This window comes from Oreochromis aureus, linkage group 1 (assembly GCF_013358895.1).
Source record: "Oreochromis aureus strain Israel breed Guangdong linkage group 1, ZZ_aureus, whole genome shotgun sequence".
Classification (NCBI taxonomy): Eukaryota; Metazoa; Chordata; class Actinopteri; order Cichliformes; family Cichlidae; genus Oreochromis; species Oreochromis aureus.
Window position 1 is genome coordinate 23965754 of NC_052942.1, and position 23675 is coordinate 23989428.

Consider the following 23675-nt stretch of genomic DNA (forward strand, 5'->3'; position numbering starts at 1 on the left):
TTTCAGTACTTATCCTCCACTTGCTCAGTTTCCCCAGATTTTATTTTAAGCTCAGTGTTAAGTGCCGTAACAAAACAAAAAACAGACAAAAAAGACCTTCAAAAAGCCCAGAGAACTGTTCCTCAAGACCACTAAAAAATACAAGAAAGTATGACTCCTTGAGGTCTTGAAGGCCTTCTACCCCTTTGCTTGCCACAATGTGTGCCGCAAGGCTCAGTTTGGGGGCCTTGATTGTTTTTGTTATACCTGCTCTCTCTTCAGCACATTTTGAATGCTTTTAAGGACATTCCTTATCACTGTTATGCAGATGACATTCTGTTATATACCTCTTAAGCCCCAATGTGTTTCTAAGTTACAGAGATTGCATAGGTGCGTAGACTCTTTCAGAATTTTGATGACTGACAAGTTTCTCCAACTTATTGAAGAAAAACATAAATCCTTGTTTGTGCCCCTGGCAGATTTGTGTCTAAGATATTGGAAACTATGCCACATTTATTAAATCTTTTATTAGGAACCGTGGGGTAACTTTTGATGCAGCTTTCACTTTAGATGTCCACATTAAATCTCTGGTTCGCTCTTCAATAGTGTCATGCTCTAAGTTGGAAATTAATATTCATGTATTTATATCATTGCATCTGAATGATAGGAATTCCTTGTTCTGTTGGCTTAACAAAGCTTCTGTGTTCGCCACTGCAAAAGTGTTTTAAGTACCGACACGTCACACTGTTACTAATTTAGTTACATGTTGAGTGTTTCATGGACAAACATTAGTGTAGATCAGTAAACTTTTACATCCATACATCTTCAGCAGGTTCTAGACATCATGTGATCAGGGTGAGGACTAAAGGAGACAGAGTTTTTACCACAGTGGTGCTCAGACTCTGGAACTCTCTCCCACTGAGCCTGAGATCCTCCAGACTCTGTGGTTTTCATTAAAAAGCAGTTTAAAAACTCACTTTTTTAGACTTGCTGTCACTTGGTAACCTTTATTTTTGGTTGTCTTTATGTTTTGATCATTTTGTTGTCATATTTATCTTAAAACAACATTTTTCTTACTATACAAAATATAATGAGCTGTTGGCTCAAGACTTTTGCACATGACTATATACATTCAGATTTAGTTGTGTTAGGCTAAAAGTCCCCCCAAAACAAATATATTTAAACCAAATAAAACTTAAAAGCTGAAGCCAGCAGATATATTTGTTCATAAATGACATAAAAGTTACATTTGAGTAATGTTTTTGATTAGATTTCTTAGATCAGTTTCACCTGTGTCTAAATTTCCGGGAAACCTTTGCACCCCTGCACCGTTTTTGTCTGTCAGTGGGACTATGCAAATATGCCTAGTGCATTGTTTTGGTTTTCCCCAGCAGCTGTTTAAATCTGTTAACACACAAAAACCCAGCGACCACAGTGAGAAATTAGACTCGTCAAAGAGCCAGTAAAGTGTTTCAGTTCTTTAATGTTTGAGCGTTTTGGTTCAGGTTCAAATTTATGATTAAATGCTAGATACAATTGTTCGTAACGGGATTCGTTGAACTACATATGAACGTTTACGTTAAAAAGAAAAACACACACACACACACACAAAAAAAACCACTTCCTTCCCGTCACGATTTTCCTCGTTGATTTCCACCAATCAGAACGCAGCTTGATTGCTGCTCACCCAATGGGAAGCCAGGAAGCTCATACTGTCTGTGTGATTCCACAGAAGGAAGCGTTACCAAACACTTTAACAAAGTTTTAAGGTAAGTTTGAGCCGAGCTTATCAAAGTGTTACTTCACGGTGAATCAAAGGACCTCCTAGGCAGAAACTAGGCGTGCGGGCTTCCCGAGGCTTTGGGCCGCTTCAGCGGCGTGGCTGCTCGCAGCTTTACGGTAGCTCTATCTATTCTGCGTGACATTTCTCACAGTAACCTCCATCCCTTTCAGTATAAGGCACTGACATTTTAAAACGGAATAGCTATCTTTGCGGTGTTCTGACTCAAACCAATGCAGCTGTCAAACTGTTATGAAGGTAATCAGCTAGCTCACCTGTACGTACGGGTCGCATAGCAACCACGTCCCATAGTTTAAAGTTGGACAACAGTTATAGCTTTGACATTAAAGTTACATAGTCTATAATTTGAGTAAACTCTGGGTGTGTTTTTCTGTTGTTTCTGTAAGGCTTCATTTATGATGAGTTTATAAGCTGTAATCGAAGGTTTTGTTGTTACTTTAAGCTAGGAAACAGAAATGTCATAAAATATCCTCAGATAGCAACATTTGTTATTGTTTTGCTCATAGTTCAGTGGATCTCTAACTTTTTCTGGCTTGCCTGACTTTAGAAGTTAAAGTTAAAGCTGTAAACGTGATGTACGTATTTATTATACACTTAACGGCGACTTTATTGGATACACTTGTTCTTAACGCAAATATCTAATCAGCCAATCACATGGCCTTGTTGATGATAGAGGCGAATGGGCAGACTGCTTTGAGCTCATAGGAAATTAACAGCAACTGAAATAACCACTAGTTACAACAAAGGTATGCAGGAGAGCATCTATGAAAACATAGCACATCCAACTTGGAAGCAAATAGGCTGCAGCTGCACAAGACCATACCAGCAGCAGAATACCACAGCGAGTGCCACCCTAGCTACGATCAGGAGACCGAGGCTACAGTTCACAGGGGTTCAACAAAACTGAGCAATAGAAGATCGGGGGGGGACATTGCCTGGTGTGATAAGTCTTGTTTTCTGCTCCAACATTCAGATGGTAGGGGCAGAATTTGACATAAAAGCATGGATCCATGGCTCAGGCTGCTGGTGTAGGAGCCATTATTTTAAGTCAGCTTCATTCCGCATGTTTACCCTGGTCATCCATACTCGACCTACAGTGGAAGTGCTAGTCATATTCGATGTACAGGGGGATAAATAGCTTATTCACAATTAGCCTCCAGTTGTTAATGTAAGTTTGAGTTAGTTCAGAGGTGCTAAAGGTCGTTTTCAGAGATGAACCCCTCACACAGCGCGTTGGATGTGTCTCCCTAATCAGAATGTTCTAACTTGAAACACAAGAACCATGCTGAAGAGGGTTTTCTGATACCATGCCAGCATAAAATTGAAAAGGATCTAAGGCTAAATTGAAAAATAAATTCACAACTGTTTTGATGACATTGGAAATAATGTGATCTGATCTTCTAAGTCAAAATAAGATAAAAACAAAATCTGAATAAACTGAAAACATTTTCGTGTTCTTTATGAACAGATAGATAACAAACAGTGAAGGTGGAAAATAACAAATGAACTCTTGAAATTAGTAACTGACACAGCCGCCTTCACCAGCCGCGCCCTTCGTCAGATGCTTTCTGTAGCAGTTTTTAGAGGCATTCGTGATGAAGAGGAGGAATTTCAGATTGTGTGACCGATTTGGTGTGTTATTAGTCATAGTGTGCTTTTTTTCCATATAATATTTTGCTGGGAATCAATTCAGAAACCTCAGATATTCCAGAGGAGTTAAATGTTTTTTCTTGCCCCTTAATTCATTATTTACAGTTTACAAACTGTTTATAAACGTGCCTGAGCAAAAATAGTCTGCAAACAAAGTTTATGGTTAACTGGAATGGTTTTGGAAGGTCTGCCAAATTAAGGTGATCAAAAACACAAGTCATTTCACTAAAAACGTCACTTCTTACAGGTCTGCATGCAAAACGTGCTCCTCTTATTCATACTGACTGTAAAGAGGCGCCTTCCCAACATGTAAGGCCTCAGGTTTTCCAAACTTCTGCTGAGGAAAATTTGCCCTCTCTAACTAGCAGCTCACCGAAGAAACAAGTCAAACTGAACTTGAAACTAAAAACACTGTAACCTCGGAAAAACCCACTTGATTTAATCACAGAAGGCTGAAGCTTCGGATGATGAATGACCACGAAGGCTCTGATTTTGCCACCCACTTCTCACAAGGTGAAACCTCTGACAGAGTCAGATCATTTTTATATCTCTGGATGGTCAGATCACACTGTTACTGTTAAAACTACTTTAAGGAAAGGATCTTTCGGATATGAGGAATCAGTATTCCTAGCTGTAGCTGTTTTCCATCAATATTCAGTTGTGTAAATAGTACATAGTACATCCTCTGGAAACTGGGCTTTTCTTTTTGACGAGCAAACCTCTGATCTTTGATACAGTGACTACAGATAAAGGTTGCATGCTTCACCACATCATTCATTTGTGTGAAAAAGTAATTACGCCCTCAGCCACAGAAGCTTGTGTTGTCCACCTTAGCAAGAATAATGAATTTTTTCCACTGGTGTTTCACATTGGGATGCGAATTTTTGACCCCTCTTCCTTCATATCCATCAGTTGAAAGATGTTTGAGTAACAAGTGTTACCTTCACAGGAACGATAACCCTCCCTTTCCTGCCTCTGAGGTCTTCCTTTGTGGATTTGTCGGTGTGCCGAGGATTATTATCATGGGAGGTTGATTTGGGGTTTAATATGTTGTCAAAGAACACCACAGCATGTAGAATGGACATGCCAAGGATTGAACCACTGACCTTCAACTTGGTTGTTGACCACCTGAGTCAAAGATGCTCCCCCCAGGTTGACATAACCATGTAGGGATGGTCTTTTCCTGACAATAAAGACATTTTTCTGGCATGACACATACAACAGAGTTACCTGCAGACCCTGTGATCACATTTTTCAAGTTTTTTAGCCCCCCACAAAAAAAACAAACAATGAATTACTGGTCATTTTAAATCTCTTGCCAGACTTGACATCAGATGAATGAATGGTATATGGCATGGCGTCACCATGTAGTTGGCATGTTTTGTTTTCCAACAGAGAGCTTTACTAAAAACGCAAGAAGTGTAACTTAATGCTGTGTCATCATAAGGATATGATCAGTTATAGGGATGATTAAACAAATTATTAGCCCTCAGTTAGTGTCAGTTATTCTTATATTTATGTATGGATTGAAGCGAATAGATGTTAAAAAGCTACATTTATAATTGAAAATGATCATTTGTAAACTTAGTCGGGGGAGTTACGAAATGTTTTCTGCTTATGCTTTTCAAATGTGAGGACTTTCCATTTTTACCCTTTTATGTCATCTGAATGTATCATTTGTATTTTTTTGGACTGGACAAAATGAGCCATTTTTGAATTCGTTTGATTCATGCTTCTGAATCAAATTTTTTTTGTTACCCAAACACCAAACAAGCTCTCCAGGGAATACTAGAGGTTGGCTTTTGGCAGCAAAGGATGAATTATATATTTTAAGCTCCCGATGATCACTTAATCCTCATCCAGCTGCTAAACTAATCTCACAGTATACTTCCATTGTACCAGTTGATAGGATAGCAAATAATTACATACTGCCTAAGTCGTTTCCTGTACACCTAACCGCCAAGCATACTGTGATTCAGTAAAATGCGAGGACGTGCACCTAATCCAGCTCAGAGGGTCCTCTTTGGCTGCAGAGCGCTCCAAGTCAGGATGCATAGAGACGGCACCAGCAGGTTTCAGCGGTTCATCCAGGGCACAGGAGTCAGGGGCTGGAGTGGGGGAGGGGAGGGATGAGATTAAACATGTTTTTATGTAATGAGGGTTTCAGAAGGAAGCTGGGGTAAAAAAGGTGGAGTGAGGCCAGAAACATGGTGGATGTATTTTGGCTGCCCTGGGTCCAGGCGGTTAAGTCAGCAGAGGTGATACGGTTTATTATCCCATCACTCTGAGTGAACACGATTAGAAACTGAATCTCCTGCTTCAGATAAAATGAGACGTAGAATTAATGACCATTGATCAAAAATTTAGAGCCTGAATTTGAAATGACGTACGTCTCTCACCAAGTTTTTATTACCTGCTGACGGTGGAGGAACAGTGATTTACACTGGGTTCAAACCTCCTGCTGTGCTGGGGCCTTTCTGTGGAGTTTCATTTTCCCTACGTCTTCATGGGTTGCCTCTGCATGCTCCGGTTTCACCACACAGTCCAAAGACATGCGTGTTTGAGTAATAGTTGTTTTTACCCCTTAGTCGTAAAAGGCTGATGGGGTATTTTCATTATCCTGCTGAGCGAGTGGGTGGGGGACCTTTGTTGGGCGATAATGTGATAACTCGAGAACGAAGCAATGGTTGACCGTTGGTGTATCTATTAAAAATCTCAGGTGAGTTTGAATCTCATTGAAGGTGATCTCAAAGTTAGAGGTCAGTTTTGAAATTGAAAGCTTGAAATTGAAATAGGTGCATCTACTAGGAGGCTGAGTGGTGACACTAGCGGCTGTCAGTATTTTTTAAAATTATCTGTGAGTAAGTGTGGATGTCTGTCTCCAAATGTTAGCCCTGTGATGGATCGATCCAGGGTTCACCTTGCCTCTTACCTTGAATCAGTTAAAAAAAAAATTTATATCCAAAAATGTAGCAAAATGTTTAAATAACACAACAAAACCCAGAAACATTACATTTAAGACAAGAGAAATCAGAGAAAAGGAGAAAATACTCAAATTTAACAAACAAGCAAACCTACAAACAGGTGACAGAGTAGGGCTCACTGTCTTATTTGTTATGCTAGTGCAAGAACTTGAATATCATTCATGTAATTGAATTTAAAAAAGTAAACTTCCATGTATTCTGTGTTCATTACACAAAGTGAATTATTTCAAGACTTGTTTTTGATTAAATTCAGTTTATTATGGTTTATAGCTCATGTAGTGGAATATTGGTAGAATATTTAATTTGTATTTCACAGTATGTATACTCGTTAATGACGCGGTCAACCACAATCATTAGGAAAACTGCTGAGTTGACAGTTGTCCAGCCGATAATCAACACCCTCCTCACGGAGGATAAGCCATAGAGAGTCATTGCTGTGCCCAGAGTGCTGTATTGAAGCATATTAATAGAAAGTTGAATAGAAGAATGAAAAGTGTGGTAAAATTTGCACCACAATGACAAAAGACTTGAGAGGATTGTAGAGGGGAAAAAGTGGATTCAGGAACTTGAGAGAATTTCACAAGGAGTTGACAGAGGCTGGTGTCAGTGCATCAAGAGCCACCGCATACAGACGTCTTCAGCGAAAGAGCTACAACTGTCACATTGCTAATATCAATCCACTCCTAAAGCAGTGACGGTGTCAGAGGAGAGGAAGAACTGGACTGTTGCTCAGTGGCCCAAAGTTTTTTCTTCAGCCGAAAGTAAAACTTGTATTTGATTTGGAAATCAAGGTCCTGGATATGTGAGAAAGAGTGGAGAATCCACCGTGTTTGAAGTCCAGTGTGAAGTTTCCACAGTCTGTGACAGTTTGGGGTGCCATTTCATCTGCTGCTGCTGGTGGTGGTCCAAATCAACACAGTCGTCTACCAGGAGACTTTAGAGCACTTTATCCATCCATCTGCTAACAAGCTTTATGGTGATGTCGATTTCCTTTCCCAGCATCACTTAGGACCCGTCCACAGCGATAAAACTTCTACCAAATGGTTTGCTGGCCATGTTTTCACCCTGCTGCATTTACCAGCCATCTCACTTGACCCTAACTCCCGCCGCAAGAAATCTACAAAGTAGACGAGAAATACACAAAACCAAAACACAGACAAGCTGAAGGCCACAATCAAAGCAACCTAGGCTTCAGTAACACCTCAGCAGTGCCACAAGCTGATCGGTTTTATGCATTACTGCACTTATGCAGTAATTAGTGGCAAAGGAGCCACCAAACCAAGTATCAAGTGTATAAACATGCGGATGTTTCCTTTGTAAATCCTTTTTATTCTCATCGATCTTGGCAAATATTCTACTAATTTCAGATACTTGATTTCATGAGCCATACATTAAAGCTTGAAATATTTCACTTTATATTTGATGAATATACAATATATGAAACTGTACCTTACTGCATCAATTGTCTCAAATAGTGTTCAGAGAATGGCAGACAAGACTGTGGATGGAGGTCCATGGACGGGATGCGCAGTCATGTTTCTGCAGTCGCTGTGTCCCGGTGTGAACCTGCTCTCTCTCTACAAAGACCCACAGGGAAAGTTCATCATTTTCAAAGTCATCAAGCTGACACTTACAGGTGAGCCCCCGGTTAGGCATTTCTCATACGGCATGCTCATTAAAATAGAAAAAACCTCTTGTAGGATTTACCGTGATTAATCATAGTCTTCCACTGTTAAGACTCTGCAGGAGGCCTGGGTACATTTGAGATCCTAAAGGTCCATGACGCTGATCCCTTCCTGGGGGTGGAGGTGAAGTTTGTGAATGTGGCAGCATGTCGTCAGTTCCTGGAGAGCTACAGCTCTGGAGCGGTGAGGCAGTATCTCTGCCAGCACGCCTGCCGGCTGCTCGCTCTGCCCCAGGAGTTAACTGTGGAAACCCAGCTCAAGGCAGGCACTCATATTCTGGATCGGTGTCTGGACAAGCTGGATCTTTGCCTACAGCACATCAACCTGTCACAGGTAAGGTTGATGTTCCTGTTAAACTATCCTCCAGTGATTTTAAAGAGGCAAAAACATTTTAAAAGTAGATCTCATTTCACCTCATCGTGCCTGACACTTTTCGATTTCTAATGGGATTTTTTCTTGCAAGGTAATTTAGCTGCAATGTGAAACAGTCAAGAACTTTTTCACAAAGATTCACACAAGCAGGTTTGTTATAGTCATACCTGTTCCTGAAAGCTAAACCTGACCGAACACTGCAAATCACTCTCTCTCAGTGACAGTTCAGCCTGATCACTCGTTAGAGTTCCACACAGCCAGCTTCTGGGAGCGGTTGAGTTTGAGGGGAGGGAGACAAGACAAAAGACACACTGTGGAAGAGAGCCAGAGATTTAATAATAACTAATGATTAAATGCAGAGAGGTGTCAAACACATAGAGAGTGAAAAGAGACCAGAAGGAGGAACAATGCATCATGGGAAGCCCCCAGCAGTCTAAACCTATTGCAGCATAACTAAGGGGGCATTCAGGGATCACCTAATCCAACCCTAACTATTTGCTTTACCAAAAAGGAAAGTTCTAAGCCTAATCCTTGGATTCAGGAGACAGAGGGTGTCTGTCTCCTGAATCCAAACTGGGAGGCTGAAGGCTCTGCCTCCCATTCTACTTTTAAATACTTTGGGAATCACAAGTAAACCTGCAGTCTGACAGCAAAGTGCTCTAATGGGGTGATATGGTACTATGAGGTCATTAACATGGGGGCTGATTATTCAAGACCTTGTATGTGAGGAGCAGGATTTTAAATTTGATTCTACCAGAGAGCCAATGAAGAGAAGCCAATATGGGAATTATCCTCTCTCTTTCTAGTTCCTGTGAGTACTTGCTCTGCAGCATTTCGGATCCACTGAAAATGTAACCACAAAATTTAGTATTGTGAAACATATAATCTCCTGTTTCTGCCAAATTTAAGCCATGGCCATTTATTGTAGTCACTATGGCCCTCCGAGATTGTGCCCACTTTGACGTTCTCATTTATTTTTATTTATTAGTGATTTCTGCCATTTTGTGCCTTTCAGCCGGAGCGCCTGCGCGATGAGGAGATCGATGAGCTCGAGCAGCAGCTGCAGAGTCAGGCCCGCGGTCCTGCCTCACAGTCCGTCATCACGCAGGAAGAGTCTCCCGTTCCCAGCAACTGCTTCAAGTTTCAGAACAGAGTGTTTGGTGAGTCGAGACGGTCCTTGTTACTAGTCATGTGTGTGGTGTGCTGTCCACAGTATATTATTTAGATATTCTCTGTAATTTAACTATCGAGGATGGTCGTTCATTTACAAATGGTGGGATTACTGCCATCTCCTCGTTCTCCTCATGTGTCTGCAAAAACAAATTTATTTAAATCCAAGAAGCTGACAGAACTTTGTTGATTGCCTTTTTTTTTTCTCGGCAGCACATGAAGTCAATACTGTTTCAGCTTACTCCCTATTTCAGCCAGTCAGTGGGAAGAGATTAATGCCTGCAAATAATGTATTTGGTTTGCATACTTGGACTGATTTCATATTGGGTCGACTAAAATTTGAATTAATAAAAACGCAGGAGATTTGGTGGCTGCCAAACAACTGAAATTAAACACCCAGTGACACATTAAAGCTCTCCTGGGGTTTGTAAATTGATGTTGGTGGTCTTGATGGGGAAAAAGGAAAGTGTGAAAGTACAACAGCAGGGATTTTCGTTAATGAACTGACTGGTCTTTATTAATTGCACCTGATTTTTCAGTGTTTTTGATCATGCAAGTGCACAACTTTAAAGCTGCTCTGATCAGTTTTTTCCATACGAACAATCAGATTATACAGCTCTGTGATCACAGGCTTTTCACTGACTTTGCCTGTTTGTTGTTTGGTGCTTAGCAAGTAATGTTTACTGCTTGAGACCAGCTGCTTGCTGAAGCAGTGAGCCAGAAAACCAAACCAGTGAACTTAAAGGTGCTAAGTGCAATATGCACTTCAGGAGGTAGTGAAGTTAAGATGAACTTTAGACTTGGTAGGACATTGGTCAGGTGGGTAGCACTGTTGCCTCACAGTGAGAAGTCCTGGGTTCAAATCCACCGGTCCAGCTCTCCAGATAGCCTGGAGAGGTAGACATACCCCACCTATCCCCCTATGACAGCTGGGATAGGCTCCAGCCTCACCTCTCCCTGAATTATAAAAGCGGTTAGGAAAATGAATGAATTTTAGTCTCCAGATGTGTGCTAGTGTTGCTCTGTAACTGCTGAATGTCTAAAGAGCAACTTGCCCACATGGAATAGTTGTAGTTGTGTCAGGTAAAATGCGTGTTTACAGGTGGTATCACTGTCCCCATCTGACTGAAAATTACTCATTAAAGCTGTTTTATAATCTTAAAGCACATGAAATGAATGAATATGCAGAATCTGCAGCTACAGCTGGCAAAAGGACAGTGTAGTACTAAAGTATGAAAGTCCTGTCGGTGTACATTAAAATTAAACAGTGTAGGGGTGCATCCACTTAAGCTTTTTTTCCAGCTGTATGCAATGGGAGCTCTATCTAGAAAAAGGATTTATTAAATGTCCACAGGGAGGTCATACAACTTCAGGGGTCTTAAACGTTTGATGGGTGTACCATCAGCAGTGTCATGATACATGACTGGCAGATGCTCTGCCTCTCTTCTAGCCTCACAACTGGATGAGCCCTTCTTGTTGAGTCTTTGCTCCTGCATTTAAAACTGGACCGACATGGCTAAATTTCACTTACCTATTAGAAAAATGGTTTACATGTTTCGAAAAAATCTGAAGCTTGAAAATAAATGTGGTTAATTTTACAGATGTTTACAGGAGTTTCCAAAGGTGCTGAGTGTCCCTTATGTATAAAACAGCAGCCAAACTGACATCAACACTAAATGAGAAGCAAGGAATTAATAATGCATCCTGTACACAAGTCCTATTGGTGTTTAAGTTTGGGTTGAAAGCTGCAGCCTTTAGCTTTTCTCCTAGTCATACACTCACAGTGGGGGATGACTGGACATTAGCGGAGAAGGTAACACTGCTGGTCTGAGGATTCAGGTGTGCACTTATTCCTGGAAAACTACAGTATTAGTATGAAATACTGTAGTTTTGATTATATGACTATTTAGTTTGCTGTACTAGAGTCAGGTACTACTATTTGCTTAGGGCTCCCTCCCAAGGTGCTCTCACCTGGACATTTTTAGAAAAGCATTTGGAGTTATCAGCTGAAAAGAAACACTACATCAAAAGACTCGAATGTGTGACTGAAGCAGCTCGCTAAAGGCTCTCAGTAAATTTTTTTAAAACTTGAATTTTTCAATAAATTGAAATGTGAGTCTTCACGTGGTGATGCTGGGAATACTACACGGGAGTGGAAAAGTTTGGGAAGTGAAAATGTATTTGTAGATTTTGAAATGTTGTGAGGGTTTAGTGACTTTCTAAATCCACAGGCTTCCCACCACCATTCAAAAAATGCACATTAGGTTTATTGGTGATTCTAAATTGCCCATTGGTGTGAATGAGAGTGGGAATAGTTGACAGACAAGCGACCTGTCCAGGGGGCACCCGGCCTCCACCCTGTGACAGCTGGGATTGGCTCCATTGTCCCTGCAGCCGTGAATTGGATAAGCAGTTAAAAAGATGGATTGATGGACTCTGTTTATGTGGAAACATGGAGAGACGCATAGATTATTTTTGTCATCTGGTGTATGAATACATTTCTTATTAAATGAGCAGTTTTTTTAAAGAAAGTGCTCATTTCTGTTGTCTGCCATTTTTTTTTCTTTTTTTTTTTTTTTTTAGTGGAGTGGGATGATGGGTTTCTTTCATTTAGCTTTATGGTTCCAGCTATTATTAAAATCTTGACTCTTGCTCAGGTTTTTATACCTCAGAAATGGAAACACTTGAGGAGTGGTTTTTAAAATTTTTTTAATATATACATTATTATGTATTGGTTTTAGAATTCGGCTCACTGTCACCCGTGAACTAATAGGAGTTTTGACACCCCTGCCCTAAGTTCTTCTGTAAGAGCTTGCTGTTTACATCTGTTTGTAAAACACTGTTTATGTAATCGTACTTGAGTGCGGTTTACATTAATGCTTTCCCTTCATCTTTATCCTGTGGCCCCATCAGAGGACCGAATGCTGACAGCGGCAGATGTGCAGAGCTTTTCTAACGGAGTGGGCCGTCAGTGGAAGCACGTAGGGAGGGCCTTGGGGAAGAACTGCCGCGCTCTGAAGGGCCCAGCCATAGACAACCTGGCCTACGAGTACGAGAGAGAAGGGCTGTATGAGCAAGCCTATCAGCTGCTCAGCCGCTTCATCCAGGCGGAGGGGAGGGCAGCCAAGCTGAGCCGACTGGTCAAAGCACTGGAGGACTGCAAACTCACAAGCCTGGCTGAAAATATTCTGGACCTGCAGCCGCGAGAGTAACTCTGAGTCTGAGTTGTGAAAACAGAGAGGGGGGCGGAGTCCTCTCTGTGCAAGGAGTGGCGACTTTGTCCTGCCTGCTTATGTTATACACACAGTGTGTTTGTTCTTCACGTCTGTCATCGACAACATCCCATCCCTCAAATCATCCCCCGTGTGTGTGTGTGCGTGTAGGAGTGTGTGTGGGAGTATGTGCGTATATTAAATGATTCACGTCTTTGCTTTTCAATTATTAGTATTATTGATAATTGTTTTCATTTAGTTGAATGATCTGTCACCACTGTTTAAAAAAAATGCTGTCATGAGTTTAATGCACTGTTTAAACCGTTGTCATCATGTTTCTCCTTTTAAAGTCAATTTACAGATGGAACCTGTTGGGTCTTCTTTCTAATGAGTGCGAAACAGTTTTTTTTCTCCTACAAAATGGGTGCATTTAAATTAAATGATTGAGGAACAAAAAAAAGACAAAAAAAAACAAAACAAGCTTCATGTTTCTGTTTGATGCATTAGTGTAATTAAACCTGAAAACACCATTTTGTCAAAAGTCCCTCAGGTATAATTTAGTGTTAATCCGCCCTCCCTCTCCACCAGCGCTCGCTGTCACTCACACACGTGCACATGATTGAACTGCCGATGCTGAACGTCTGTGTGTGTGTGTGTGTGTGTGTGTGTGTGTGTCACTGCTTGAGTCATGATGTAGGTGCTTCAGGGCGGATCTGAGGTAGGTGTGTGTGTGTTTTATCTCAGCTTGGCTGTCAAAGATGGATGGAGCTTCTACAGGTTGAGCTCCTGTGCTGGTTTCATTCAGGGTCCACTGTAAAAGAGCCCCTCTCCCACTTTTTTTTTTTTTTACTCAACTTGACCATCCATCCAGATGTGATGTGTGGATTAGACGTGTTTATCACACACACACACACACACACACACACACACACACACACACACTAATGCGATACAGACCCTTCAAATAGACATACATAGTGTCCTAAGTTAAACACACACGTCCCTGCTGCTCTAACTGCTGGTGATAGCTAGGCCGCGTCCTCAGTTATATTTCTGGGAATTTTGTGGGTTTATGGAGTACAGAGAGATTTACTCCCGCACTGACACGATGTGGCATATGTTGATTTAAGCTGACACTGATATTGTTAATACCGTCAAGTGATTTAAATGATATGACTTTTAGGCCTGATAGAGGTTAAAAGATGAATTCAAGAAAACATTTAGACCATAATGATGGAGAATAAAATGAATCCACATCATTTTTTCTTGTGGGTTGGGGTCAGCAGGTGAACAGGTGCGGACAACAGGTCAGCCAGTTTGGATACACGTTCTTTTTTTGTGGAGCTAAGCTGATGGGATATGTGCAGGATGTGGTTTGGTTGTGTGTTGTTGAAATCAGCAAAGACTTACCTGAAAGAGACTTCATCTGAATGGCTGTGTATGTTTGTCCAAAACCTATAAACAGGCACATGCAAAAAGAAAGTTTTTACAGGACTCTGTGTCGTTCTGTGAAAAACGAAGTAGCTACATCCTTCCTGCTTTCGTGGGAATTAAGTTGCTACGTAGCAGCCAGGTGCTGCTAATCAAATGCACTTGATTAACTGATCATCACCAACTCTGAGCAACTCTTAAAAAAAAAAGAAGAAGAAAAAAAAGCAGACGTTGTGGCAGTTTGCTGGTCTGGAGCAATCAGTTGTCCAGGTGTGGATGTCCGTAACCTCAATTTGGAGCTTTTAATTATTTCTTTGAACTGTTCTTTTTCCAGGGTGGAATGATTGTACAGAATATATCTTTAATAACTTACAAAACAAGAATTTGCTGCTGTCCTTTAATCTAGAAAGAGTGAAAAGCATACAGGTTCAAATATGTGCAAACACTGACTTAAAACTTTAAATAGGTGGTGCAAAAGGTTCTACAATGTCTTTAAAACTGACAACACCACTGTTCATTCTCCTTAGTGATTATGATTAACTACAACTGGTAGTTTTTCTTTGCTGGCAAAAGGATTTGTTTAACAGCACTCGTTGGACTGACCAGTTCTCCAAGGAAAGTCCAAGGAACTCAATGAAGATCTAAGAAGGAGACTTGTAGATTCATACAAGTTAGGAAGGTCTCTAGGAGCCATTTCTAAACAACTGGAGATTGCAAGATCATCCGTTCAAACTATTGTACATACGTACAAGTTATTCTGATATGTCCTCACTTTACCAAAATCTGGCAGAAGACTCAACCTGTCACCCTCAGATGAGAGGAAATTGTTTAGAATGTTCAGGAACAACCCGGGAGCCACAAGGACTCATGCCTGCCATGAACTGAAAACTGCTGTAACAACAGGGTCTCTGTCCACAGTGAAGCCAGTTTTACATTGTCATGGACTGAAAGGGTGCTGACCAAGAAAAAAAGTCCCTGCTCTGATCACAAGAGGCATGTTTGGAGGAGGTGAGGCTTTCACTGTAGAACACTGTTCCATCTGTCAGCATGGTGATGGTACCATCGTGTTTTGGGGCTGTTTTGCTGCCACTGGTACTGGTACATTTCACAAAATAAATGGAATAATAAAAAAGGCAATTACCTCCAAATTGTTCAACTTCACCTCAAGGCAATTCTGCTAAGAAAAATGGCTGAGTATACAGAATTATGCCAAAAGTTTGTTGTTGGCTACCAAAAGCATTTGGTTGAGGTGCAACTTGCTAAGGGACATTTAAGCAATTATTAGTGGGGTGTATATTCGCCAAATTATTGTCTTTTAAAGTCATTAAAGATGTATCCTGTACAATTACGTCACCCTAGAAAAAGAACAGTTACAAAAACAATAATTAAAAGCCCCAAATTACAGTGACATTTATACCTATGATGAGTGGATGTAAACTTTTGACCACTTCCCTGTTTCGCAGAGGGGTTTTTTGTGCCTTTCACCACATTCATTTGGGAATTTTTGCTCTTCACATTTTTCCTGATGCAGCTTTTAATGAGATTAAGATTTTAAATGTAATATTTAACAATTTTTTTTAAGTGTTATATTTGCATTCATAAACAGTTGTTTATGCTAGTGGTTGTATGGATGACTGCGATTACGCTGCTTTACACCGTTACATTTACCCAACGACAGACGTTATATAGCATACCTGTGCATAGGATACACGGAATTTATATTTAACTCCTAAAACAACGTTATTTAAAAATCACTGTAGTACTTCTACATAGTAAACTCGCTCGCCGGGATCACAAGGTCAGTCCTATTTATGTTGTTGACATAATCGCACGTCATGCTTGTCCCAGGGAATAGACGGTGACCGCGTTGGGGCGTTTTAACGTTCCCACCGCTGCACGATTTCCACTGATGCCACGAGACACAGAGGGGGGGACGTTTGCCATTTAAACGACTCTTTCATTTGAATAATCTTTCATCGGACGTGATTAGAGCTCGGCTCCTCTGACGTCAGCCAGATTGTCCGCGTTAGGTGAGTCTCGCGCAGCTTTCCCTCCTCCTCCTCCCCTCCCCTCCCTCCTTCTCTAGCGCCCCTCCTGCCTGCTTTCGTGAAAAAAAAAAAAAAAGATACGATGAAATCGCTCGCGCTCGCTGCCATCATCACCATCAGCGCCGCCCTGTAGAGCGAGAGAAAAAGAGAGAGAGAGCGCGCTCGAGACCCCCCCCTCCCCACCTAACAACAACCCCAACCCCGCAGGCTCGAGCACAACGACCCCACCTCCCCACCCCCCTTCTCAACCCCCTCTGATAGAGGGGACGGAGCCAGAGACTCACAGTCACGGAGAAAAGACCGTTTCGGGATCCCGGCTCCGTTTCGCCCTCAATCCGGGCCTAATGCTGTAGCAGACCGCGCGGGAGGAGAGCGCGAGCGAGACAACGCAGTGACAGAGAGTCGGCGAGGGACAGGGCGGACCGGGGAGACGACGGGATTGCTCATTCGCCTGGAAACATGGGATGTACGCTGAGCGCCGAGGAGCGCGCCGCTCTGGACCGGAGCAAGGCCATCGAGAAAAACCTGAAAGAGGACGGGCTGGTCGCCGCCAAGGACGTCAAACTCCTCCTGCTCGGTAAGATCAGAGCCGCCCCGGCCGCGGGGCTTCGCCTCCTCGGCTCGGTCTACCTCTTTTGGTGGGACTGTATGGGGCGGAGGTGCTCTCCGTGGTACTGATTTCTCTGCCGGCTCTCACTCTTGCTCTCCTCCCCTCTTTACAGGCGGCGGAGAGTCCGGCAAAAGCACCATCGTCAAGCAGATGAAGTAAGTGTCCGTGAATTTTAATTTTTTCGGGGCCTTATTTCGACCCTCTTACACACATCGAGAGTGAAAGGCCCGAGATTGCGCCTGCCTCCCCTATATGGGCTAAGGCAGGTTGAGCCGCCATGTTTCGAGAGGCCGTATAACCCAGGAGGAGTGCCGGTGACTCGAGCACCTCCTGCAGACCGACAGTGAGGCTGCGGAGGCCACACCGGTGCGTCCCAGGGTGCTGTTCACCGCCGGGGTGCTGAAATGTAGTTAACGAGGCTTTCGCTTGACTACAGGGAGTGTGCGACTGGGGAGGTGTGGGTGTTGTTTCTCCGTATGCGAGTGTGTGTGCGTGCGTGTGTGTGTGTGTGTGTGTGTGTGTGAATTACAGTGAGGACTACAGGTCCATTAGTGAATACCTCTGCTTTTAATCTTAATGGCTTTAAGTGCCCGATATCGCCGGGAGTACTTTGCCCATAAAGCCGATTTACGCAGAAATATGGCTTCTAAAACAGCATCCAAACCTCCCCGTCTGAGCTAAATCACTCTTTGATGTTTTAAATCACTGTTGTCATCTCCTCTAACCCTCTTAGGTAAGTTTCTCGATGTTTCAGTATGAAAAAGCCACGCTGTTCTGCTTATTCTGTCCTGTGAAACATCTCTGTGTCTCCTTCCTGCAACTGCACTGACTGCGCCCTCCCTCCATGCCTCTTCCCTTCACCTCATTACCCTCCCTGCGGTCTCTGATTGCCCATAACTCACCACTCTTCCCTGAACTCCACACACTGGGCCAGATAGTGTTTACAAACACTTTCAGGGCTTCCTTCAGCCCAAGCAAGCAGCAGATGGATGGGTTTTTACCACACACACACACACACACACACACACACACACACACACACACACACACACACACACACACATCATGAGTCATAAAGTTTAGGTATTGGAGAGTTCAGGTTGCATGCCCTGATTTTGATTTGTCAACTCATCATCTTGCAGGTTGGTATTTAGGCAGTGTTGCAGTTTCACTCTAGCCAGTTTGTAAAAGAGAGGCAACAGGAAATGTTTGAAAAGCCTTAGTAGAGCCAGCACAGACACACACACCAGAGTAAATTTTCCACATGGACTGAGTGAATTAAACAAGGAGCAGCTTCATCGATAGATTGATGTAGCACTTGCCACGGCAGTCAGCTGCAGCTGCAGAAATGTCAGGCATGTCTATTTATATACATTTCCACTGTCACACTCTGCGAATGGTCTTTATTAGTAGCATATACTTTAAACTAGTGCTTTGAATTCTTAATAATTTCATAATTTTATAACAACTATCCACTTCCCTGTATCTCGTTTAGTCAGAATAGTTATTATTATGCAGGTTTTTTTTGTCATTATAAGCATTTTGTGCACACACGCGTCCTTGTAGTATTGATCAATAGTCACAGTAATCTTAGAGCTTCACCAATTAGTTGATTGTCAGGAACTTATTCTGATGATTGAATGGTGCTTTTCTTTCATCTGTAATTGTATTTTGAGTATTTTCACTTTGGAAATACTGACTGCATGAGCGATTAATCGACCGGTATAATCATTATCAGCTTTGGATGGCACCTCTGCTCCCGTTTCCCTCTGGGTTAATGTTTTATTTCACACAACTGTTAATTTTTATGATGGTGGTGGAGATTCAGGGCGTGAGGCTGATCTCCCTGCCGTGAAACATCTTTTCGTAATGCGCACTAATGAGATGAATATATTAAAACCGTCATCCCGTATTTACCACCCCACCCCCCCAAATCAAATATCAATCGCTGATGACAAGCGAGGGGACGGGGTGCCCGCTTTAAGGAGTTCAAACGTGGATCGTGGGTCAGTTTTCAGGAGGATGCACCTGACATTTTATCGATCAAGCCAGGGGGTGAGGATGTCCTGATGGATGATTTAATGCTACCCGGATTATGGAGGAGTTTAACTGTGTGATTGATTGGTGCTCTGACTGATTCCACCCCATTTCCCATCATAAATTATAAATATCACATTACTGCCCAATTACGGAGTGTGTGATCAATTTCTGCCTCATTATACACACTATACACACACACTTAAAGATGGATTTAAGGCAGAGATGGGAGGAACACGGGAGAGAGCATGATAAGACAGTAACCACCTCACACACGTGCGCACACACAGAGGCAGAACTGTTATTGTGAAAAGGCAGTTATTTAGCTGTGCATTAGCATACGGACTAGTCTGACTTTTCCCTCTTTAATATCTTGTACTTGTGCAGGATTATCCATGAAGATGGCTTTTCTGGGGATGATGTGAAGCAGTACAAGCCTGTGGTCTACAGTAACACCATCCAGAGCTTGGCAGCCATCCTTCGAGCCATGGACTCACTGGGCATTGAGTTTGGAGACAAGGATCGAAAAGTTAGTCTTACCCTCACCCGTCAGCTCTTCAGAAGCTGCAATTTTAACAAAATAACCTCGAAGTTTGGTCTCATGTAGTTCACAGTATCTTTGGGTTCTGATTTAAGGACTGGATGCAACAGTTTTATCTGGTGTACTTTTCAACTTTTTTGTAGCGTCCATTTAGAGGAACAGATGTGTATTTTGATTCATCATATTTAAAAAGCCCCATATATACTGCTCTGACAGATGATGAATAATAAATATACTGATATAATTTAGTTGCTCTCCCCTGATCTAATGAAATGTGCTCGTGCAGGCCGATGCTAAGCTGGTTTGTGATGTGGTCAGTCGTATGGAGGACACAGAGCCGTACTCCGCAGAGCTCCTCAGCGCTATGAAACGTTTATGGGCCGACGCCGGGACTCAGGAGTGCTTCAACCGTGCTCGAGAATACCAGCTTAATGATTCGGCTAAATAGTGAGTTGAGCAAAAAGACTACAAAAGAAAAAAAACAAAGAAACAAACAAAAAATCCACCATTTCAATCTACTGCTTTTCTCGTCTTCCTTCATCAGCTATCTGGACAGTTTAGACCGAATCGGTGCGGCAGACTACCAGCCCACAGAGCAGGACATCCTGAGAACCCGAGTGAAGACCACTGGTATCGTCGAAACCCACTTCACCTTCAAAAACCTCCACTTCAGGTAGGACGCCGCTGCAGCTCCAAGTTCAAAGGTTTTCTGCTCCCACTCTGTATTGACACCCCCCGCCCTTTTCCAGGCTGTTTGACGTGGGAGGTCAGAGGTCAGAGAGGAAGAAATGGATCCACTGCTTTGAAGATGTGACGGCCATCATCTTCTGCGTCGCTCTGAGTGGGTACGACCAGGTACTCCATGAAGATGAAACAACTGTAAGTATGACTGAATCCTACCACTGACGCTAATCCAATAAAACTTTGCCATTTTATGGCAAGTTTTTTTTCGCCACATGTTATATATTTGTATAAAAATATGTATTTATAGAATCTCTATTTGTCTCAGAGGTAGGATGTACAATCTACACACCACCTCATTCCATCCTCAGACTTTAAATTTTAAGAAAAAAACACTTCTTATTCATTTATTTATCATTGTTTTCTTACTTTCTTCTTTAATATAAATTGGACACATACAGTTTTTTTTCCCCCCTGGCTTAATACTTTCGTCACCATACTTGACAAAGCTCTATGCCTTTCCCTGTGATTTCCAAATAATTCAAGTGCAAAAGAAAAAAAAATCAGACTAAGATGAGCAAAAGTGGTTAAAAATGTGACAAGGCTGGTGATTTCTCTTTGTGTTTGGCTAAAACCTCTCTAAAAGGCCTCTGTGACGGAAAACCCCCACACATGCATATTTGCCAAGTGCCTCGGCTGAGTTAACAGGAATAATAATAATCCTGTAAAATGTATGTTTGTTCTGTTTCATAACAGAAGCGATTAAACAATCATTAAAGCTGGGAGTGCAATTTATAGTTTATCAGGGTTTTTCTGGGCTCAGACTGGGCCTGTGTGTGGTGACGATGCAAATCTGTGTCCAAGTAACAAAAGCAGTAAGAAACTATCTTTACTGAAGCGCTGCTGGCTTTCCTTTGGGCCTGTGTGTGTTTTTATTAGACTCCCCTCATTGTTTTACTTGTTCTTTCCGCAGAACCGCATGCACGAATCACTCATGCTCTTCGATTCCATCTGCAACAACAAGTTCTTCATCGACACCTCCATCATCCTCTTCCTCAACAAGAAGGATCTGTTCGCTGAAAAGATAAAGAAGTCCCCGCTGACGATCTGTTTTCCAGAATACACAGGTGAGTCCCGCGCCCTCAGTCGGAGCGGCTTCCCGAGCAAAGCGACGCGCTTTAATCGCCCTCTGCTGTTTTCTCTCCAGGTGCTAACACTTACGAAGACGCTACTGCATATATTCAGGTTCAGTTTGAGAGTAAGAACCGCTCTCCAAACAAGGAGATCTACTGTCACCTGACCTGTGCCACAGACACGGGAAACATCCAGGTAGTGTTTGATGCCGTCACCGACATCATTATTGCAAACAACCTTAGAGGGTGTGGCTTATACTGAGGCCTGGCCAAGCACAGAGGTTGTCATGGAGTGTATGAGGTGTTAATAATGATAATTTTGATGATACTTAAACACATAAATATGTAATTCTACACGTCCAAACGGACCCAAAGAGCTGCCGTCAGACACCACACTGGATTATTGCCATGATTTGTTCCTCTTCCTCTTATTTTGATTTCAGTATAAAATCCCCCCCCTTTTTTTTTTAAATGTGTTTTTGAGCTGAATGTTTGCTGTTTCGTCGATGACTGTGTCAACAACCGGGAGGGTCAGAAGCGGCAGCACCAGGGGTTTATTCAGCCGGAGCTCAAAATGTAATGCGAGGAGCGTGCTCTTTTTTTTGGGGGGGGGGGGTTAAGCACAACGTGGAATATTGCCCCCAGAATTTGTGGGCATTTTTGTTTTTAAGTGCAAGTCTCAAGGCTCGCCTCTTTGGACTGAATACAGCCTCTGGTGCTCCGTTTGAAGAGCTGCTGTGTGTGGAGATGGCGACGGGGATGTCAGGGAGGTGCTGTACTTGTGGCTGAGGGTTATGGATGGAAAAGAAGGAGGCTTATTTAAACTTTCCTTCAGACGCGCACATGACGGAGTAGCCCCCCAGGTCTGTTCCACTCTCGTTTTTCTCTTTTCTTTAATCACGATTAGAAGAGAGGATCCTTCTGTTCAGAGTGGCTGCCCATCACCACTGGCCTCCTGTAGCCTGAGGAAATACCTAACAGCCAATGATATCTCTTGAAAAAATAAAATACAAAATAGTCATATCAGTGCCAACCATCTGAGAACGACAGTTAGGGGAATAGGATCAGAAATCATAGCTCATTATATTGACTCTATTATTTAACCAACAGATATAAAATGTTATTATCAGTGAATGATTTATTTATTTAAGCCTCACGCCCTACATGCCTCCTCCTACCTCCTGAAATCCCATGCCACCTTATTTATTTCCTGTCACAAAATAACTGGGGTGCACCGATTCCCGCCTTCGGTTCAGAGGGTAGAAATCAGCCCTCCGATGACATCTTGTTCTCCATGTGGTGCGTGACCCTTCGATGTGAATCTGTGTAGAAATAGAAGACTGCACGAGGAGAACAATTTCATTTGAGGCAGCCTCTGTCTGGGGAGTCAAGTTTTTCTTCCCCCGCTCCCTCCTCCTCCTCGCCTCCCCCCTCCTGATCAGTGAGGAGGGAACCATTATCCTACCACTCCCCTCTCCTCCCCTTCTCTCCTTTCTTCTGTCATGTTTCTCTTTTCACAGAGAAGGAAAAAAAAAAAAAAAAAAAAAAAACAGCTCTCCATTTTCACCCATGCACCCAGAAATTCATCTTCCCACCCCTGTATACTCTCTAGCCATCACATATCAACCCTCATATCTCCATTTTCACCTTAAAAAAAGCACCGTACTGTATATATATATTATGATTATACCAGATTTTTTTTCTTTCTCTTTTTTTTTTACTGTGAATGTTTTTGTGCTGCACCCCTCATCCTATTCAGTAGTTTATTGGTTGCTCTCATGTGGAATGTTTGTGCTGAGCCAATCGAATGTTGTGTTTACATTAAAGCCACACTTTTCCTAACTATCCCTGCGTTTGTGGTCTGAGTCTGATTACACAGGACTGAAAGGAAAACAAAAAACGAGACTGTCATGGTTGCAACGCTGCTCAGGAAAAAACAAAAACAAAACTTTAAACAAACGCTGACCTGCTTTAATCTGTGCAGAGAATTAAGGTTAGACCGGGAAATTAGGCTGAACATTATGAGAGTGGACCACTTTTAATGCTTCATCGCCTGGTGAGCACAGCTTTGTATTTAGTGTCAGAAATATGTATAAAAGATTGGGAGCAGGTCCTGCGCGGCAGCGGGGCAGCACTCGGTGAAATGTGGCGGATGGCGGGGATCAGAGGCGTCGCACAGCAGCTCTCGATTTATTAGGTTAAAAGTGTTCCATCGCTGCAGACAAGGAGCTATTCATATATTGAATGACTAGGCTGGATCAGCTGTCTGACCTGCTTCTGTCAGTTTAATGGGTACGATGTTCATTACTGCTCTGTTTCACCGAGAGCCGCAGAGCGCCGC

The 23675-nt window shown here is 42.4% G+C and overlaps 2 protein-coding genes across 2 annotated transcripts; both read left to right on the plus strand.

Moving 5' to 3' along the window:
* Nucleotides 1-1646: 1646 nt before the first annotated feature.
* tradd (tnfrsf1a-associated via death domain) lies at nucleotides 1647-13383 on the plus strand. Its single transcript, XM_031758065.2, has 5 exons — nucleotides 1647-1748; nucleotides 7890-8050; nucleotides 8152-8432; nucleotides 9487-9631; nucleotides 12555-13383. Exons 2-5 carry the CDS (start codon nucleotides 7900-7902, stop codon nucleotides 12851-12853), a joined length of 876 nt encoding a protein of 291 aa, XP_031613925.1. The 5' UTR covers nucleotides 1647-1748; nucleotides 7890-7899; the 3' UTR covers nucleotides 12854-13383.
* Nucleotides 13384-16026: 2643 nt separating this feature from the next.
* On the plus strand, nucleotides 16027-23179 carry gnao1b (guanine nucleotide binding protein (G protein), alpha activating activity polypeptide O, b). Its single transcript, XM_031758096.2, has 8 exons — nucleotides 16027-16909; nucleotides 17055-17097; nucleotides 19367-19508; nucleotides 19807-19967; nucleotides 20065-20193; nucleotides 20270-20399; nucleotides 21175-21328; nucleotides 21409-23179. Exons 1-8 carry the CDS (start codon nucleotides 16792-16794, stop codon nucleotides 21594-21596), a joined length of 1065 nt encoding a protein of 354 aa, XP_031613956.1. The 5' UTR covers nucleotides 16027-16791; the 3' UTR covers nucleotides 21597-23179.
* Nucleotides 23180-23675: the final 496 nt, after the last annotated feature.